Below are 17,822 nucleotides of genomic sequence, written 5' to 3'. Positions count from 1 at the left end.
TTCTATGTTTCTGTGGTTCTATGGAGACTCAATGGATTGAGTGACAGGCAGATGGAACTATGTGGGAGAGGGAAAATAAACTGCATTACAGGGCTGCTGAGGAGAGGGAACTAGTGAAGGAAAATATGTGTGAGAGGATCTGGATGGATCAGAAGAAGAGAAAATGGAACAGAAGGGCTGCAGGTTACCTGAAATTGGAAAACTCAGTGGTCATGCCCTTGGATTGCAGAATACGAGGTGTTGCTGTCCTCGTCTGTTTGGCTTCACCCTGGTCATGGAAGAAGTGAGGATAGACAGATCAGTGTGGGAATGGGGACGGGAATTAAAATGCCTTGCTACCAGAGGCTTGAGATGACCATCGTGGGCAGAGCACAGGTGTTCGACTCGTGTGTACTAGGTTTTACTGATGTAGTGGTCACCACATGGAGAACACCAAATGCAATTGACAAGGTTGGCAGCAATGCATGTGAATCTCTGCCTCACCTGGAAGGGTTGATTCGGTCCCTGAATGATGGTCAGGGAAGAGGAGTAGGGATGGATGTTGCAGCTCAGAGAAAAATATCTGAGGACTGGAAGGGATTTATAAGGCGGGATGGGAAACCAGGGAATCATATAAGTGACTTCCCTTTCAATAGGGATTCGACATGAACAGACGACTGTAGCCTATATTCCAGTACTGCTCAACATTAAAATCTGCCACATGGTCATTAACTTCTAGATTCTATCTACCCCTAATATGGCCTGCAAATGATTAGTATTGGGTTACAGATACAAAGAAAGAAAAACTCCTCATGTTGAAGGAAACAAAGGATATCCTTTATGTATCCAAGCCATTTTTGTAGATATTTCAGAAAGTTCAAAATAGAAAATTGAATAGCAGTAATGCATCAAAGGTGTGCATTTACAAGAATGGGCGCTAAGGCAGGGAAGTCTTTAAAACTTTGTTGTGTTTGGTCTCATCCCAGAATCTGGATTCTAGTAATGGCTGGTATTGGTTTACTGACCTTTGGAAGTAAGTCTCTGATATACGTAAAAACTCCTGATGCATGCCTCTTTATGTTTATTATGGATGCAAGCCCAGCAGTTTTATTACTTAGACTAATTGTGTCAAACAAAGTGATGAGAGCTGGATCTGCACACTGAATCCCAATTGACCCATGTCAAACTGCATTGAATTTCTTTAAAGGAATCCATGCTTTACTGTATTTGGACTTAACATTTCAAGGCCTCTTTTACATTAATTTCCACCCCCACCTCTGCCCGAGTTTAATGTCTGTCCCTTATTCTCTGGAATAGATGCTGGCTCATTTTGGCATTCCCCATTCTTGGCTGTCTTCAGTTTCTTATCCCAAAGGAAACTCCATGTTATTGAGCCTAGAAAGCACCAACCATCCATTTGGTTGTATATCAGAAGAGACCAGGTAACCACATGTGAGCACTTCCATATCAACCAGCCCTTGTGTGACTTTCCAGGAGACTTCATAGAATAATAATCAAAAGCAGGACTTAGGCTAATTTTAGTTCCCATTGAGATAGTTAAGTTAAAAGACCATAATACCATTAGACAAAGGAGCAAAATTAGGGCATTCAGCCCACTGAGTCTGGTCCTTATAATGCTGTGAAAGACTCAGTTCCATTTTAGGTAGCACATTTACCATAGCAGTCATTATAAGATCTCAATCCAATATTTTTTGTTAAAAATCCATGTGCTTTGGGATAATATGCTCCCTCTATATAGGTATTAAATTTCGAGGTCTAGACTATCAAAAGCCTGAGTGTTCTGATTTATTGCCTAAGGCCCCATGACCAAATACGGTGTCTTATATTGCCTGGTCATGGTTTGGAACATCAGGCTCTGCACTTCAAGCAGCTGATTAAGCAATAAGGCAGCAGTAAGACAATGTATGCATGGCAACCCTCTAATCATTTTCAAAGAAAAAAGTAAATTTATTTCAGGAGAGAGCAGGAGATTGGGACTGAGGAAAATTGGATCAGCCATAATGAAATTGCGGAGCAGACTTGATGGAAATGGCCTAATTCTGCTTCTGTGCTCTTATGGTCTTATCAAAGTGTATGTATGTCATCATATACAATCTTGAAATTCATTTGCTTGCGAACATGCTCAGTAAATTTAAGAAACACAATAGAGTCAATCAAAGACCACACCCAGCAGGGCAGACTAATAACTAATGTGCAAAAGACCAAAAAAAAAGTTTAATAGAAAAGAATAAAGAAATACTATCAATGAATAAATAAGCAATAAATATTGAGAACATGAGGTGAAGAGTCCTTAAAAATGAGTATGGTTGTAGGCTAATAACTGTTCCTGAACCTGGTGGTGTGAGTCCTGAGGCTTCTGTACCTTTTTCCTCATGACAACAGCGAGAAGAGAGCATGGCCTGGGCGGTGAGGGTCCTTCATGGTGGGTGCTGCTTTTCTGTGACAGCGCTCCGTGTAGATGTGCTCAATGGTTGGAAGGGCCTTACATGTGATGGACTGGGCCATATCTACTAATTTTTGTAGGATATTATGGTCGAGAGCATTGGTGTTTCCATACCAGGCTATGATGTAGGCAGTCAATATACTTTCCACCACACATCTGTAGAAGTTTGTCAAAGTTTTGGATGACATGCTGAATCTTCTCAAATTTCTAAGAAAAGTTGAAGTGTTGTTGTGCTTTATTCATAATGGCACTTATGTACTGGGCCTAGGACAGGTCCTCTGAAATGATAACACCCAGGAACTTAAAGTTGCTGACCCTCTCCACCTCTGATCCCCCAACGAGGACTGGCGCAGGGACCTCCTGTTGAAGTCAATAATCAGCCCCATGTCTTGCTGACATTGAGTGAGATGTTGTTGCCAATCCAAACATACTGCAAGTGAGGAAAATGAGGACCCAATTGCATAAAGGGGAATGGAGACCAAGGTCCTGAAGCTTGTTGCTTAGTTTTGAGGGGATGATAGTATTGCATGCCAAGCTGCAGTTGGTAAAGAGCATCCTAATGTATGCATCTTTGCTGCCCATATATTCCAGGGTTGAGTGAAGAGCCAGTCTGCTGTGAACCTATTTTGCTGGTAGGCAAATTGGTGCATATGCAAATAATTTCTCAGGGGGAAGTTGATATATTTCATCACCGACCTCTCTAAGCACTTCATCACATTGATCAATAGTCATTAAGGCAGGTTACCAAGAAGAGAAAATCTGCAGATGCTGGAAATCCAAGCAACACACACAAACTGCTGGAGGAATTCAGTAGGCCAGGTAGCATCTATGGAAAAGTGTACAGTCTTTTCTTCTCAAGCACGGGTATAATTGAAGCAGCTGGGTACCTCAGACTACTGAAGTGAGAGGTTAAAGATATCGGTGAATACTCCAGCTAGTTGATCAGCACAGGTCTTTGGTACTCAGCCACGTACCCCATTTGGGCTGGATGCTTTCCGTGGGTTCACTTTCCTGAAGGACACTTTCAGTTTGGCCTCAGCAACTGAAATCACAGGGTTCTCAGGAACCGTGGGAGTTCATGATGGTTCCCCCATGTTTTGATGGTCAAAGCGAGCATAGAAGGCATTGATCTCATCTGGGAGTGAAGCCCGGTTGCCACCTATGTCTTTTATTTCACTTTGTAAGAGACAATAGCATTCAAACTCTGCCACAGCTGTCGAGCATCCTTCACTGTTTCAAGTTAGTCCAGAATTGCCTCTTCCGTGAGATGGCTTTCCAAAGATTGTATCTAGACCTTTTGTAGTTTTCTTGGTCGCCAGAGCTGAATGTCTCTGATCTGGTCTTTTGCCTGGGAATGTTGATTTTAGCTCATGAAGTTCAGAACCTGCTTAGAGATTGCATTTTCTTGAAAGGAAAGAGCTTTATGAGGGATTTTCTAGACCCCTGGAGTCCAGCCATTCTGAGCTAAGGGCTGACCTTGGCTGATGTCTCCCCAACAAGAAATATGAGTAAAATTGAAGTTGGCATTGTTTTCTTTTTGATATTAGCAAAGTTTTTCTATTCTTGCAGCCAGAATGAAAGGATCTGGGTCAATGTTCCCTCTAAATGGCCAATGAGTACAAAAATCTAGTGCTGTGCAATTTTTGCCCAGTGACGACAACACATGCACACATGCACGTAGGTATCACCAGTTTCTGTATTGTACATAAATATTTTTCATAGCTGCACGTTCCTGACCTTATGAGTTTTCAGTGTAGCAGTTTCAACTGTTAAAGCCTTTCTGCTTTAAATGAACTAGCAGTTCTTTTGCACTTCACACCATTTGCTTCATTGGACATAGTGTTTCAATAATTTCTTCAACTAAACAATATAAATAAGCCAGTTCTAAAATCAGCAGATAAATCATTGCAAATTCCATGTTGTCAACACTGTCTGCATCAGAAATGGGAAATGGAAATATGATTGTGTACAATTGTGAAATATACTTAACATGCCAATGAGGTAGAGGGTGACAACCTTTTGTGTGCAGTTTAAATTCCTTTGTGCGCTAGTAGCAAATGATGTGTATGCACTCATCTTAGAGGGAACATTGATCTATATCTTTTGGAGTAACTCCAACAGTAAGGCTCCATCTGCTCAGCATCAAATATGCTCGTTTATTTCTGACATGGCCATACAACTAGGTAGTTTCCTCTTTTATGCTGAGCTGATGGTATCCTTTAAAACTGTTCTTTCATTTGGATTTTGCAATCTCCAGTTAATTGTGCTGCAGTACAAAATCTGTCAGTAAGCCTTCCATTGTCTGTAGCCTGCACACACTAACAGGTGGGACTTGGTTCAGAGGGTTCAATACCATAAAATCAGCATGGTTTGTTTTGTGAGGTGTATGTTGATTCACTGGCAAAGGAACTGTTGCATTTCAGCAGTGGTATGCAATTTAATTTTGATGTTCTGGAAGAAAATCACACCCAATAACATTTATCCTTATATTCTTTTTGGAAATGTGACAAATCTATGACTAAAGTGTAAATTCTTTTGGAAGTTCATTTCTGGCTAAATCGTATTATACATTTCTGATGCAAGGCAATATTTGATTTTTATTTAATATTTTCCAAAATGTTTCCCAGTTTCCTCCAAATACTAATCGGTGATCATATCAGGTCTTGTATCTAATGCCAGATCATCATGTGTAAACCAGGGAGATGAGCACCAGCAAACACTCTGACCAGCTTCAACTTTGTAACTGTGCCCACTCCATCTCATTAATACACGAGTCCTGGTACAAGAAATCAGGAAGGCAGAGAGGTCAAGGAATATCACTTGTGGACCTGATAAAAGTAGATCTGAAGTCATTTTATAACTATATTAAGGGCAAAATTATAAACTGGGTAATGTTCCTCATGGGCTAGATCTGGAGGGTCATCTAGATCATCCGTAAAACTAATGGCTACAAAAATAAGACTTACTGAGGTGGACACACTCAAGAGACAGGCTTCAGATAGATGGATGATCACTAGGAGAAAGAAGAACGACTCTCTTGATGAATATTTTAAAAAAGTAACGGCAGGATTAAGAGAAAAATTAGATGGATTTGGCAGACAGGGTTAAAGATAATCCCAAGGGGTTTCTCAATTACATATATTAACAGTAAAAGGATGACAAGGGAGAGATTTTCTTAAAGACCATCAGGGCTGCCTATGCGTGGAGTCGAAGGAGATAGCTGATATTTTTAATGTCAACTATCTCTGCTGATGTTTGTGAAGGGTGCCAAAAAGTGAGCGTGATATGTTATGATGTCTTGGATCATATGCACATTATGAGGAAAGAGGTATTTGCAACCTTGAAGCTTATTAACCTGGCATATTCCCAGAGCCTGACCAAGTACATCCCCAGACCTTATGAGACACCAGGGAAGAGCTGTAGAGACCTTTGCAGAGATATTGGCTTCAGCTTTAGCCATTGGCAAAGATCCAAAAGCTTGGAGGGAGGCTAATATTGTTCCATCGTTCAAGAAGGGAAGCAAGGATAGGCCAATGAGACCGACTTCAGTTGTAGGGAAGCTACTGCTGTGAATTCTGAGGGATAAGATCCACCACCACGGGAGGTCATGTCTGACAAAACTTTCGGAGTTTTTTTTGAAGAGGTATCTAAGGAGATATAAACAAAAATAGAATGTGGATATTGTCAATATGGACTTTAATAAGGCCTGTGACAAGTTCCCACATGGCAGGTTGATCTGGAAGATTAGGTCACATAAGATTTGGGGGAGCTAGCAAGGTGGATTCAGAATTGGCTCAATGATAGGAAGCAGAGAGTGATGGTTGAGATGGATTATCTGACTGGAAGCCTGTGACTAGTGGTTGCCCCAAGTGGCCAGTTTCATTATTTATGTAAATTATATGGATGTGAATGTAGATAGCACGACTAGCACGTTTGTTGATGATACTAAATAGGAGGTTCTTGTTCATAGTGAAGCAGGTTACAATGAATTACAAAAAGATCTTGATCAGTTAGGAAGTTGGGCTGAGGATTGGCAAAGAGATTTCTACTTAGATAAGTGTGAGGTAATGCATTTCAGACAGTCAAACCAATGAAGCATTTGTACAGTGAATGGCAGGGCAGAGATGAGGCCATGGAACAGAGGGACCTGGGAGTACAAGTGCACAGTTCACTGAAAACAGCTGCCCAAGTTGACAAGGTAGTGAAAAAGGTATTTAGTGTGCTAGCCGTCATCACTCAGGACATCAAGTTTAGGAATAGGGACATTACGTTGCAGTTATAAAATTCATTGCTGAGGCCACACTTGGAGTATTGTGTACAGATTTTGTCACCCTGTTATAGCAAAGACATTGTCAAGTTGGAGATGGTGCAGGAAAGATTTACAAGAACACTGTTTTGACGAGAGAGTCTTAGTTATAGAGAAAGGTTGGCTATGCTGGATCTTGGTTACTTGGAGTGCAGGAGAATGAGGGGTGTCCTCACTGAGTTTTATAAAATAATTAGTATGGAGATAGTGGACAATCATAATCATTTCCCTCAGGTTGTGGAGTCCAAACCTAGGGGGTACAGATACTAAGTAACCGAGGAGAGTTTGAAAAGAGACTTGAGAGATAACTTACTTACACAATCATGTCCCTTATGAACCTTCTCCATTCCAGTGAGAACAGATCAAGCTTTTCCTGTCTATTCTCGTAACTGAACTACTACATCCTAGGCAATATCCTGGTCAATCTCCCTTTTCCTTTGCACCTCTTTCTATTGAAGAGAACTGCATAAAATACTCCAGCTGAGGTCTGACCGATGTTTTAATGTTGGCGTATAGCCTTCCTATATCTGAATATTATGCCTTGACTAATGAAGACCAGTATCCCTCATGCTTCTCCAACAACATTATCTACCTGTGTTGCTACTTTCAATGATCTACTCCAAAATCCCCTTATTCTTCAGTAATGTCTAAAACCCTACCATTTATACAGTATGTCCTGGCTAATTAGAGCTTTCAAATACATCACCTCACATTTGTCTTCTTTAAATTCTATCTGACCTTTTCCACTATCAGATTGATATCTTTCCACCATTTACAACTACCTTGCACACTATCAAGTCTGTTAATCTTAATGTCATCCATGATCTTATTGATCATACCTCCAACCCAGGACATTCACATATATTGCAAACAGCAAGGGTTCCAGCACTGATTGTTTTGAAACACTAAAGTCATAGGCACACAATTGCGAAGCCAACTGTCTACATTCACTTTTGTCTCCTATTTCCAAGCCAATTTTGGATCCAGTTTGTCAATTTGCCCTGGATCCCATGCATCCTGACCATTAGAAGCATACTCCCACCTGGGATCCTGTCAATGGTCCTACAAAAATTCACCTAAACCACAACTACTGCCCCGTCTTCGTCGATACACATTGTTATCTTTTCAAAGAATTCAACAAATCGGTCAGACAGGGTCTCTCCTTGATAAAACCAAGTTAGCTGTCTCTGATAAGTCTCTGCCTTTCTCAGTGATCAATAACCCTTTCCCACAAATTTTCCAGTAATCTTCCCTACCACTGATGTTAGGCTTACGTCTTCAGGAAAGTTATCTGACCTCATGTAAGCTAAAAGAGTGGATTTAAAGAGGGTCCGAGCATGGAAGATGCCCTGCTCAAAAGGCTGTAAATATTGCTGGTGAATCACGGCTTCACAAGGAACGGAAATGTGTGTAAGTAGGAGGGTTTAGACTGTTACTTCCTAGAGCTGGCTGGAATTCCTGCTTAAATCTGAAAGGTTGCTCAGGCTCAAAGGTGTCACCAGCGGCTAATTTACACCTTTAATAAAGAACCATTAGCCCTTTGGCAAAGAATTAAAATTGAAGGGAGCAGGATAGTAACAGGTAAACATCCTAGTTGTCTTTCAGTCAGCCAAGACACAGTTAAAATCCACCCCCCTCCCTTTAAGATTGAGATAAAATATTCCAAAACTGTATAATTAAATTAATATATGGAGAATGCTCAACTCAGTCTGTCAGCATTTATAATGTTTGAAAGTTAATGCAATGAAGTAGTTTGAGTATTTCAGGCTTGTTTCTTGGCACAGAATGTCTAACTCCTTTCATTATGACTAAGTGGACTTTTGCACTGCTACTATTTTCCACTTCCGTGGACAAATTACTTGCTTTCTTTTTTTTTGTGAATGATTTATTTGTTTTTGATTCCTTCCCAGACAAATTATATTTTAATGATACAGACGATACAATTGCACACCTGGGGCTTGTTCCAAACATTTGGAGGAGTGGTAGAAATCCAGAACCAAATTGCAGGAGCATTGGCTTCTTAAGCTTACCAGCACTCAGTATTTTTTATTTACCATTGTCCTTCCCTTCCTATGTCAGAGATTAAGGATCACCAAGGTTTGAAAATAGTTTCAGTGGAACCTCAGATACCACAGCTGTGTAATTATTTATTGGACTTCTTTTGACTTGGATTTTGCAGTCAGTGGGGAGACAATGGCTATCATTGCTGACCTCAAAGAAAGCGGTCTCTGTTGATTTCTAACCAACTGCAAATCAGATTTTTGTACCATATTAGCAATTCTAGCTCAGAAACAAGTCTTGAGGAACAACGTTGGCCTGTAACACTGAAGCAATTCATAGGTGGAAGGTTGAGGCCTTGTTAGATATGAAGGGCTTTATCATAACTGGGCTGCTACTGGGGCGTCCAAAGCAGTTAGGCTCCTATAGGTAGGTTCTTCCTTGAAATACTCTTCATTATTCCCAATCCTCAGCATCTCCCAGGCAGTGCATCTTAGCATCCCATTTCTTCACTCACCTTCATTTTCCTGTATTGAACCACCTTCCAGCCAGTGCCCTTACCACAACTCCCCAGCCAATCATATTTAGCAACACTTGTTCATCTTTATAGTGACCATTCCCAATATCCACCCCGTACTCAATTATCTTCCCCACTCTCCTCTTTCTCTCTCCTTATACCCCAAGGCCTTCCATAATACCATGATCTTCTTCCAGCCCCATAGTTACCCCACATCTCCCACAGCTCTTACCCTTCGCTCTCAACCCGCCCCCCCCACCCACTAATTTTCTTGTATCCTGCAGCCTCCTCCACTCTGTCACACTGAGCACCAGCGCTCCCCAGGCTGCATACTCTGCCCACTGCTGATGCTTGACTGCATTGCTAGATCCAGTTCAAACTGAATCATCAAGTTTTCTGATGTCACAACAGGTGTTGGCCTCACAAACAACAATTACGAGACAGTACAGAGAGGAGATAGAGTGGGTGGTAAAATGCTGCAAGAACAATAACTTGAGTCTTAATGTGGACAAGACCAAAGAGATGACTGTGGACTTTAGTAAGCTGCAGGCTGATGACTCCTCACTGCACATACATGGCTATGTGGAAAGAGTGCACATAACAGGCAATCTCCAATCTCACCTGTTCCCTCAACACCACCTCTGGGTTATTAAAGCACAGCAGCATTTCCACGGTTTTTTTTAGATTATAAGGACACTCAGTCCTCGTTTATTGTCATTTAGAAATGCATGCATTAAAAAATGATACAATGTTCCTCTAGAAAGATATCACAGAAACGCAGGACAAACCAAGACTAAACTGACAAAACCACATAATTATAACATATAGTTACAACAGTGCAAAGCAATACCGTAATTTGATAAAGAGCAGACCATGGGCACCGTAAAAAAAGTCTCAAGTCCCGATAGCCCCATCATCTCACGCAGACGGTAATAGGGAGAAACTCTCCCTGCCATGAACCTCCAGCACCGCAAACTTGCGGATGCAGCACCAGGAAGCACCCGACCACAGCTGACTCTGAGTCTGTCCAAAAACTTTTAACTTCCGACCAGCCCAAGTGCCAAGCACCATCTCTGCCGAGCGCTTCGACCCCGCCCCGGCTGCCGAGCAACAAGTAAAGCCGAGGACTCGCGGCCTTCCCCTCCGGAGATTCTGGATCACACAGTAGCAGCGGCAGCGAAAAAGGCATTTCAGAAGTTTCACCAGATGTTCCTCTGTGCTCTCACATCTGTCTCCGTCAAATCAGGATTGTGCACGGCACCGTACTTGACAGATAACAGATATCATTCACCAGAGTGGCCGCCATCTTCTCCTCCCGCCTGAGGAGATTGAGGCCCCCCACCCCCAATCATTCTAACCGATTTATACAGGAGAACCTTTAAGGGTGTCCTGATCAGCTGCATCGCCATCTGGCATGGGAATTGCAAGGCATCTAACTGCAAGCCCCTAAAAAATATTGCAAGGAATGCTGAGAGGATCATCGGGGTTTCTCTTCCACCCATCAGAGATATTTATCAGGAACACTGCACTCGCAGGGCCCTTAGCGTTGTCAGTGCTCCCTGCCATCCGTCCGACAATCTATGATCCCCCTAACATCAGGCAGCAGGTACCCTGGCACTAGGACAAGAGCTATTAGAATTGGAAACAGCTTCTTCCTCCAGGCTATAAGACAAATGAACCCCCTGCCACTACCCAGGTCTCTTCATGCATGGAGCGCCAGTAGCATTATACTGTTTAATTTTTAAGTCATAAATGCACCTTATCATTTGTTACTTTAGTAGTGGTAATATTACTTTGTGTGTTATGTGTGTCAGTTATATGAACTATGTTGTTCATCTTGGTCCGGAGGTACGTTGTTTCACTTGGCGGTATATGTGTATACGGTTGAATAACAATAAACTGAACTTGAACTTGACCTCTGGAGAAGAATAAACATTTTGACTTTTCAAGCCAGGACCCTTCATCAGGACTAATACGAAAGAAGGAATAAGCTAAAATATGGTGGGGGGAGAGGAAGGAGTACAAGCTGGCAAGTAGTAGATGAAAACAGGTCAGGGGGAAAGTGGGAGGGTGTGAAAGAGGGTTGAAGTGAGAAGCTGGAACATGATAAGTGGAAGAGGAAGGAATCTGACAGAGAGTGAACTATGGGAGAAATGAAAAGAGGAGAAGGCACCTGGGGGAGTGATGGACAGGTGAGAAGAGAAGGGATATGAAGGGAGTAAGAATGGGTAATGGAAAAAGAAAAGAGGGGGAGAGGGGAGAGATGACCAGAAGTTACAGAAATCAACGTTCATGGCCATCAGGCTGGAGGTACCCGGACGGAATATGCGGCTTTGCTCCTCCAACCTGGAGTGGCCTCATCATGGTAGTAGAGGAGGCAAAGGACCAATATGTTGGAATGAGAATGTGAAGTAGAATTAAATGGGTGGCCACGAGGGAAGCCCACCTTTTGTGGTAAATGGAGCAAAGGTGCTCGGCAAAGCAGCCCAGTCCTTAAACTACTTTCAGAGAACAGTATAATGTTTACATAAATAATTTATTTTTCCTCCATTTAAGTTTTTTTTAAATACGGCTCATGATTTGTCAAAGCACTTTCATCATAATCTTAACTCCTGTAATGGGTGGCAGGGTGGAGATGCGTCTGTACCAAAGGAGGTGTACAACACTCCATCCATCCGCTAGCCTGTAGGTCACTCTTTGGCAATATGTATCATCTGCTTAAGCCCCTGATCAGGGTCACGGGAAGCCATGGGAACAAACGGTGGATGGTCATAAGCAGCTGGTGCTCATCATAAGTCCTGGTTATGTGACCACTGACGTCAGACGGACAATCTCTGAAGAGTATTGGTAATAGCCGGGGTCATCCATCTTGTAAAGACACTGCCTAGAACAAGCCAATGGCAAACTACTTCAGTAGAAAAGTTTTCCAAGAATAATCAAGGTCATGATCTCCCACGTCATCCAGACATGGCAGATAACGATGATGATGTTGACTCTTATCAACATCTCCCCAGACATTTGCTTCCCTGTTACTTCGCAAAATACATAATTTTCAAAAATATCTTTGGATTAAATATCCACTTAAATTACAGTGGAAGTAGGTTCAGTTTGTCAAGTTCCTTCTGATAGCTGCACCCCAGATCCTGAGAACATTAGAGAACTTGACAGAGCATTTAAATGGCAAATGAACCCCAACAGATAACTACCTTAGTAGCTGCACTTTTGGAAATAAAAAGTGGTACAGAAGCAAAGTGATATGGATGGGGTGAGCAAAAGTTTAAAAAGTTTTACAGTTATTAATAATTAACAAGGCATATTTCTGGTTTTATAAACTAAAAAATACTGAACCTATGTTCAATCTGTATATGAACACATTTGGGCTCTATGCAGAGCATTGCACAATTTTCTGGTTTCCCAATATAAAAAGGATATGGAAGTACTGGATAAATTGCAAAATAATTCATAAAGGTGGCAGAACTGAGATATTATTACAATGAATTGCTTTCCTTTTAGGTGACTTGAGAAAAGGAATTGGACAGGATGCATGTGGAAAGAATACTTCCTCTTGTGGGAGATTATAAAGCTGACACTCATGAATACTAGCTAATTATTGTTAAATTCAACAGAGAAATGAAGAGATTTTTTTTTACTCAAGTAATTAGAATTTGTACTTCCCAACCACAGGAAGTTAGTGAAATATCCAACATGACTTGCAAGATTAGACAAGGAGATGATAGATGACTGATTAGAAAAATATGCAAAGGAGGCAAAATAAGGTGGATGGAAAGGCAGGAAACTCCAGCAAGTTTGAACACCACCAAAGATGTTTTGAGGCTCTTTCTTTGCTGTATGTTATGTGTAATTCTGTATTATCCGTCGTATTATCCTGTGAATTGACACAATGCATCTTCTAAGGGTTTAGTGTCCTTTTTGTTAATGGTCTAAACTGTATACAGTTTTCTTTTGCTTCTCAAGTGTTTAACCTTATACTCTTAATTATAAAACTCTGAATTATATTAGTTTCATTTACTGGTTTAATCTATCGAGTCAACAGCTCGCCCCAGTTGTTCCATGGAGCTGGGAAGCTTCTGGTTTCAGATTACTCTAGGCAACTGGAAAACATGTTAGCTGTGAAGTCGAGCAAGCAACTCTATCTATCATTATCAGACCAATGGTTGGTTGCTTGGAGACAAACAATGTCCACTCAACCTCGCACCCAACACTTATCTGAGGTATGGATAGAACAGACATATTGCATGTGTCTGGTGATATGCCTGCATTTGTTGAATAGCTGCAAGTGTGTAAGCCATGAAGCAGTGTTAAGTGTTTGATATATGAATGACAGACAGATATCGTTAAATGAATAGTGAGGGTGGGCCAATGAGTGAGGCTGGTCTTGCAGCTACTAAGAAACAGACTTGATGAAGTGTTCATTCATTTTGACCATGAGGGAGAGATCGTAACAGTTTTTTCAACATTGCCTCCATGTCCTCACTACTTCACTGCTGACATTAACCTGCAATGCAACTTAACTGCGAGCTGTGCAACGTACAACCTGCATGCACAGCTCTCCTCTAATGCTTTTCCAAAAGGCAGGAGGAGCAGGACGAGAAAGTCAGAATGTCTATCTCTTCCATAGTCCGATATAGTTTACTGTAAACTTCCAAAACCTTTGGTATGTCTTTGTACCAGAGGCAACATGCCCTTTTTTAAGAAGAGGAGGCATAGCTTCAGTCAGTGCATAGATTCAGCCAGAATTAGCCACTCCTGAAGTTGTACTGTGAAGATATGCACTAATGCAATGACTGTATCTCACAGCCCTAATACCGAGATGGGAGCACAAATTTTGTGTAGCTCTTACACTGAGTCAAATAAATGTAATTCAGATGATGATTCCAGCAGATGTTTTCTGCTGCTGTCCAATTTCTTCACAAAAGCTACATTAAAAAAAAACAAAAAGGTTCTATCACTTGAATTAAAACCAAATGTAAAAAGTTCAGCTTTTGCTATGAGATGAAAGTCTCTGATCTATTAATTTGCAGTGGCAGCAGATATGCCTCGTTATCTCCAAAGCCAGTCGTTTGTACGGACATTCTTAAGTTTCTTCCAAAGATTTTCAATAATCATGCCTGCCTGTGTAAATAACCATAGGTCTTCAACTGGAATCAGATAAGTAGAGCAATATAATCTTCCTGTTGTTCTCAGATTTCTTTAAAATGATTTACAATTTCTTTTTGTGGAATGTTTTAAGCAATTTGTGCTTAGAGAAAATAACATAATTCATAAGAATGCTGATTTAGAACCGCATATTGAAAGAAAATAGCTCAACATAATACTTGAGAAGCAAAATCCATTCATTCAGATGCAGGAATTTTATGGCTAATCAGTTTTGTTTTCTATTTCTGTTCTTTCACAAAGTTATGTTCAAGTTTAATGATAGCTTTAATGCAATTACATCTTAAACATTTTTTAAAACGCTTGTAAAATATTCTGAATTTTTTATTTGAGTGCATTTAAAAATATATTTCATTTTTAAATGACAGGAGCTATACGGAAGGAAGCTAAATCTGTAGTTTTCTGTGTGAGTTATATATAACTTACCTATAACCAAGAAAACATGCAGAACTCTAGGCTTTATTGTATCTGCAATCCAGTGTTTTCCATCTAACTTGTAGAGTAACAGCAGCATTCAGTCAGTTTCACAGCATAATTACTGAGAGATCAGCCAACGGCTCAGTTTTTTTTAGATTCACAGATTTATAAAGCATAGAAGCAAGTCTTTTAACCCAACTAATCTGTGTCATGGATATCTATGCTAAACATTTCCTATCCATGTACCGTGTCTCTTAGTTGTAATTGTACCAACCTCTATAGCTTTTCTAGCAGTTCATTCCATTCACCAATCACCCTCCATGAAAAACATGCCCCTCAGATCCCTTTTAAATCTTTCCCCTCTCATTTTAAACTCATAACCGCTTCCCTACCCTGGGATAAATAAAACTATACCCATCTTCATCTATGACTTTCATAATTCTGTAACCAATCTGTAAGATCATCCCTCAGTGTCCATCACTCCAGTGAATACAGTCCCTCCTTATAACTATGCTCACCAGTCCAGTGAACCTTTTCTGTATCCTCTGTAGCTTAATCAAAACCACCCTGCAGTGCAGCAACAGCATGGTGCACAGTACTCAAAGTGCCAGCTAATCAATGATTTATTCAGCCCTAACTGCGTCCCAATTCTTAGGGCAATGAAGGCAAGCATACCATACGCTTACTTCACACTCTGTGTTATCACTTTCAGGGAACTATGTACTTGTACCCCCCAAGATCTCACTCTTCACGAACACTCACCAGGGCTTTGCCATTCACTGTCTATGGTCCTGTCTCCCAAAATCCATTAATTTGCATGTATGTAAGTGAAGTTTCATTGATAGGTTGTGATAAGTAAGGACATCAATGGTTACAAGAAAAAGGCAGAAGAATGGGTTGGGAGGGTTAATAAAATGATTGAATGGCAGAGCAGATTCGATGAGCCAAACTGCCTGATCCATATGTCTTATGGATTTAAGTCTAGGAATAGTTTGTAAATAGATTAGTGAGTACTTTACCTTGCCAAAGTCTGACTTTTTTTATGTGGAATAAAATTTAACATTTTTACTCACTTTTGATTCCACTTTCTAAAAACCCAAGAGCTAACCATGGACATTTGCAAGGGCTCTAGCAAGGACTGCCTTGGATCTCCTCATGCAGCAGCTCCATCTCCCCAAGCATTTTTGCTGCTGTATGAAGAACTCTATCAGCATTGCCTCATGCAGAGCTCATCAATTTCATCAAATTTCCTCTACCTTCCACCCTACCCTCAAATTCACCAAGAACCTCTCTGAATATTCTTTTCCCTTTTATGAAAGACACTGTCTCCATCCCAGGAGACAACTTTCCACTGACATATTCCACAGCTACCTTGACTATACCTCCTCCTCCCACATCCCCTGAAAGGATGCCTTCCCATTTTAAAATTTCTCTTCTCTGCCACATCTTTTCTCAAGATGAGGCCTACTGTTCAAGAGCTTCTGAAATGTCCTCACCCTTCTCGAAGCATGCTTACTTATCTGCCGTTGTTGATAGAGCCCTATGTATTTCCTCCATTTTGTGTACAGTATATTTGCTCTGACCCCACTTTTCATCCCACCAGCCTTAGTATCCAATGCATTATCGCCCACCATCTTGCCAGATTGAATGCAATCCTCTCACCAGTCCTATCTTCACCATCTCCCACTTTCTGCTCTACACAGAGATTCCTTTTTCAGAACTCCTTGATCTACTTATCTCTACCCAACAACATTCCCTGTCTTCCGGCACTTTCCCCTGCAGATGAAGGAGATGTAACACTTGTCCCTATACCTCCTCCCTCAGCACCATCTGGGGACCTAAACAGTCTTTCCAGATGAGGCAGAAGTTCACCTGCACCTCTTCCAACCTGGTGTACTGCATTTGGTGCTCATGATGTGGCCTCCTCCACAGTGGTGAAAGCAACCATAGACTAGGCAACCACTTTGTGGAGCATCTGCAGTTTACAACAGTCATTGATCTTTTGGTTCCTATAATTTTAAGAATTCTACACTAACCTGTCCTCCGCTTTCTCTACAGTTGCAGAGACCCCAAACACAAATTAAAAGGACAGTATTTCATAATCTGTTAATTCTTTCCAAATTGGATCCCTCTTCTAACCAATCCTTTTGAAGTTGTGCCATTGTCCAAGTGAAATCTTCAGACCTTATTTGAATTGGATATTTGTCTTCTTCCTGCAGCTGCATTTGGAACTACAGTCAGCTCCACAGCAAAAATAATAGTCATCAAATTTCCAGTGAAAACCACACAAAAGATTTTTTTTGTGATATTAAATCACACTTAGCTCTTTTCAGCAGGTATATCATAGTCACCTTCTAATTTTGATTTCCTGCCATATGAGATATATTTAATGAAGTACTATAAAGTCATTGGTGATATTCAGTATGAGCCAATTGTGTTGATGTCTTCACTAAATTGTTTCTTTTCTTTCTAAAGGATAAGGACACAGAACACTGGCTCATCTTCATCACTTCCTACTGCTACTTTTACATCCACTGATGAATCATTAGAAAATTCCTTGCCAGTTCCTTCCCTTTCCTCTCCAACTGCTGACTTGGATGATGACATCATTTCTCCACACCTCTTGATGCCCGACAGCCTTAGTCAACTGGAGGAATTTGGCCGCCAAAAGAAACGGCAGAAGAAGCTGCCAAAGCAGCAGAGGCAACGGCAGTTTAGTGATCTGTGGGTTCGCATTGAAGAGAGGTGGGTTTTGGTTAAATTTTAATTTTGCAACATGACTCAAAAAGTGACGTCATGATGTAAAATGAATAAGTTGTATCTTCATTGAAGAGGAAAGTAACCTAAGTGCCTTACCATTAAACAAACATTGCTGACTTAAACTATCTGAATTGATAGCAATGGCCACTTCTTTTAACCAGTACAGTTGTCCTGCCTGTACTAGCTTACTTTCCCCTCAGAGCCCT

The 17,822-nt window shown here is 41.0% G+C and overlaps 1 protein-coding gene across 1 annotated transcript in view; it reads left to right on the top strand.

The window, feature by feature from the left end:
* trabd2b (TraB domain containing 2B) overlaps nucleotides 1–17,822 on the top strand; it is a 430,972-nt gene that overhangs the window by 389,681 nt on the left and 23,469 nt on the right. The window contains exon 6 of the mRNA XM_063064307.1: nucleotides 17,332–17,601. Coding sequence (XP_062920377.1) covers nucleotides 17,332–17,601 — 270 coding nt within the window. The remainder of the gene's footprint in view (nucleotides 1–17,331; nucleotides 17,602–17,822) is intronic.

Source organism: Mobula hypostoma, chromosome 12 (assembly GCF_963921235.1).
Source record: "Mobula hypostoma chromosome 12, sMobHyp1.1, whole genome shotgun sequence".
NCBI lineage: Eukaryota > Metazoa > Chordata > Chondrichthyes > Myliobatiformes > Myliobatidae > Mobula > Mobula hypostoma.
This window is presented reverse-complemented; position numbering and strand designations above follow the sequence as displayed.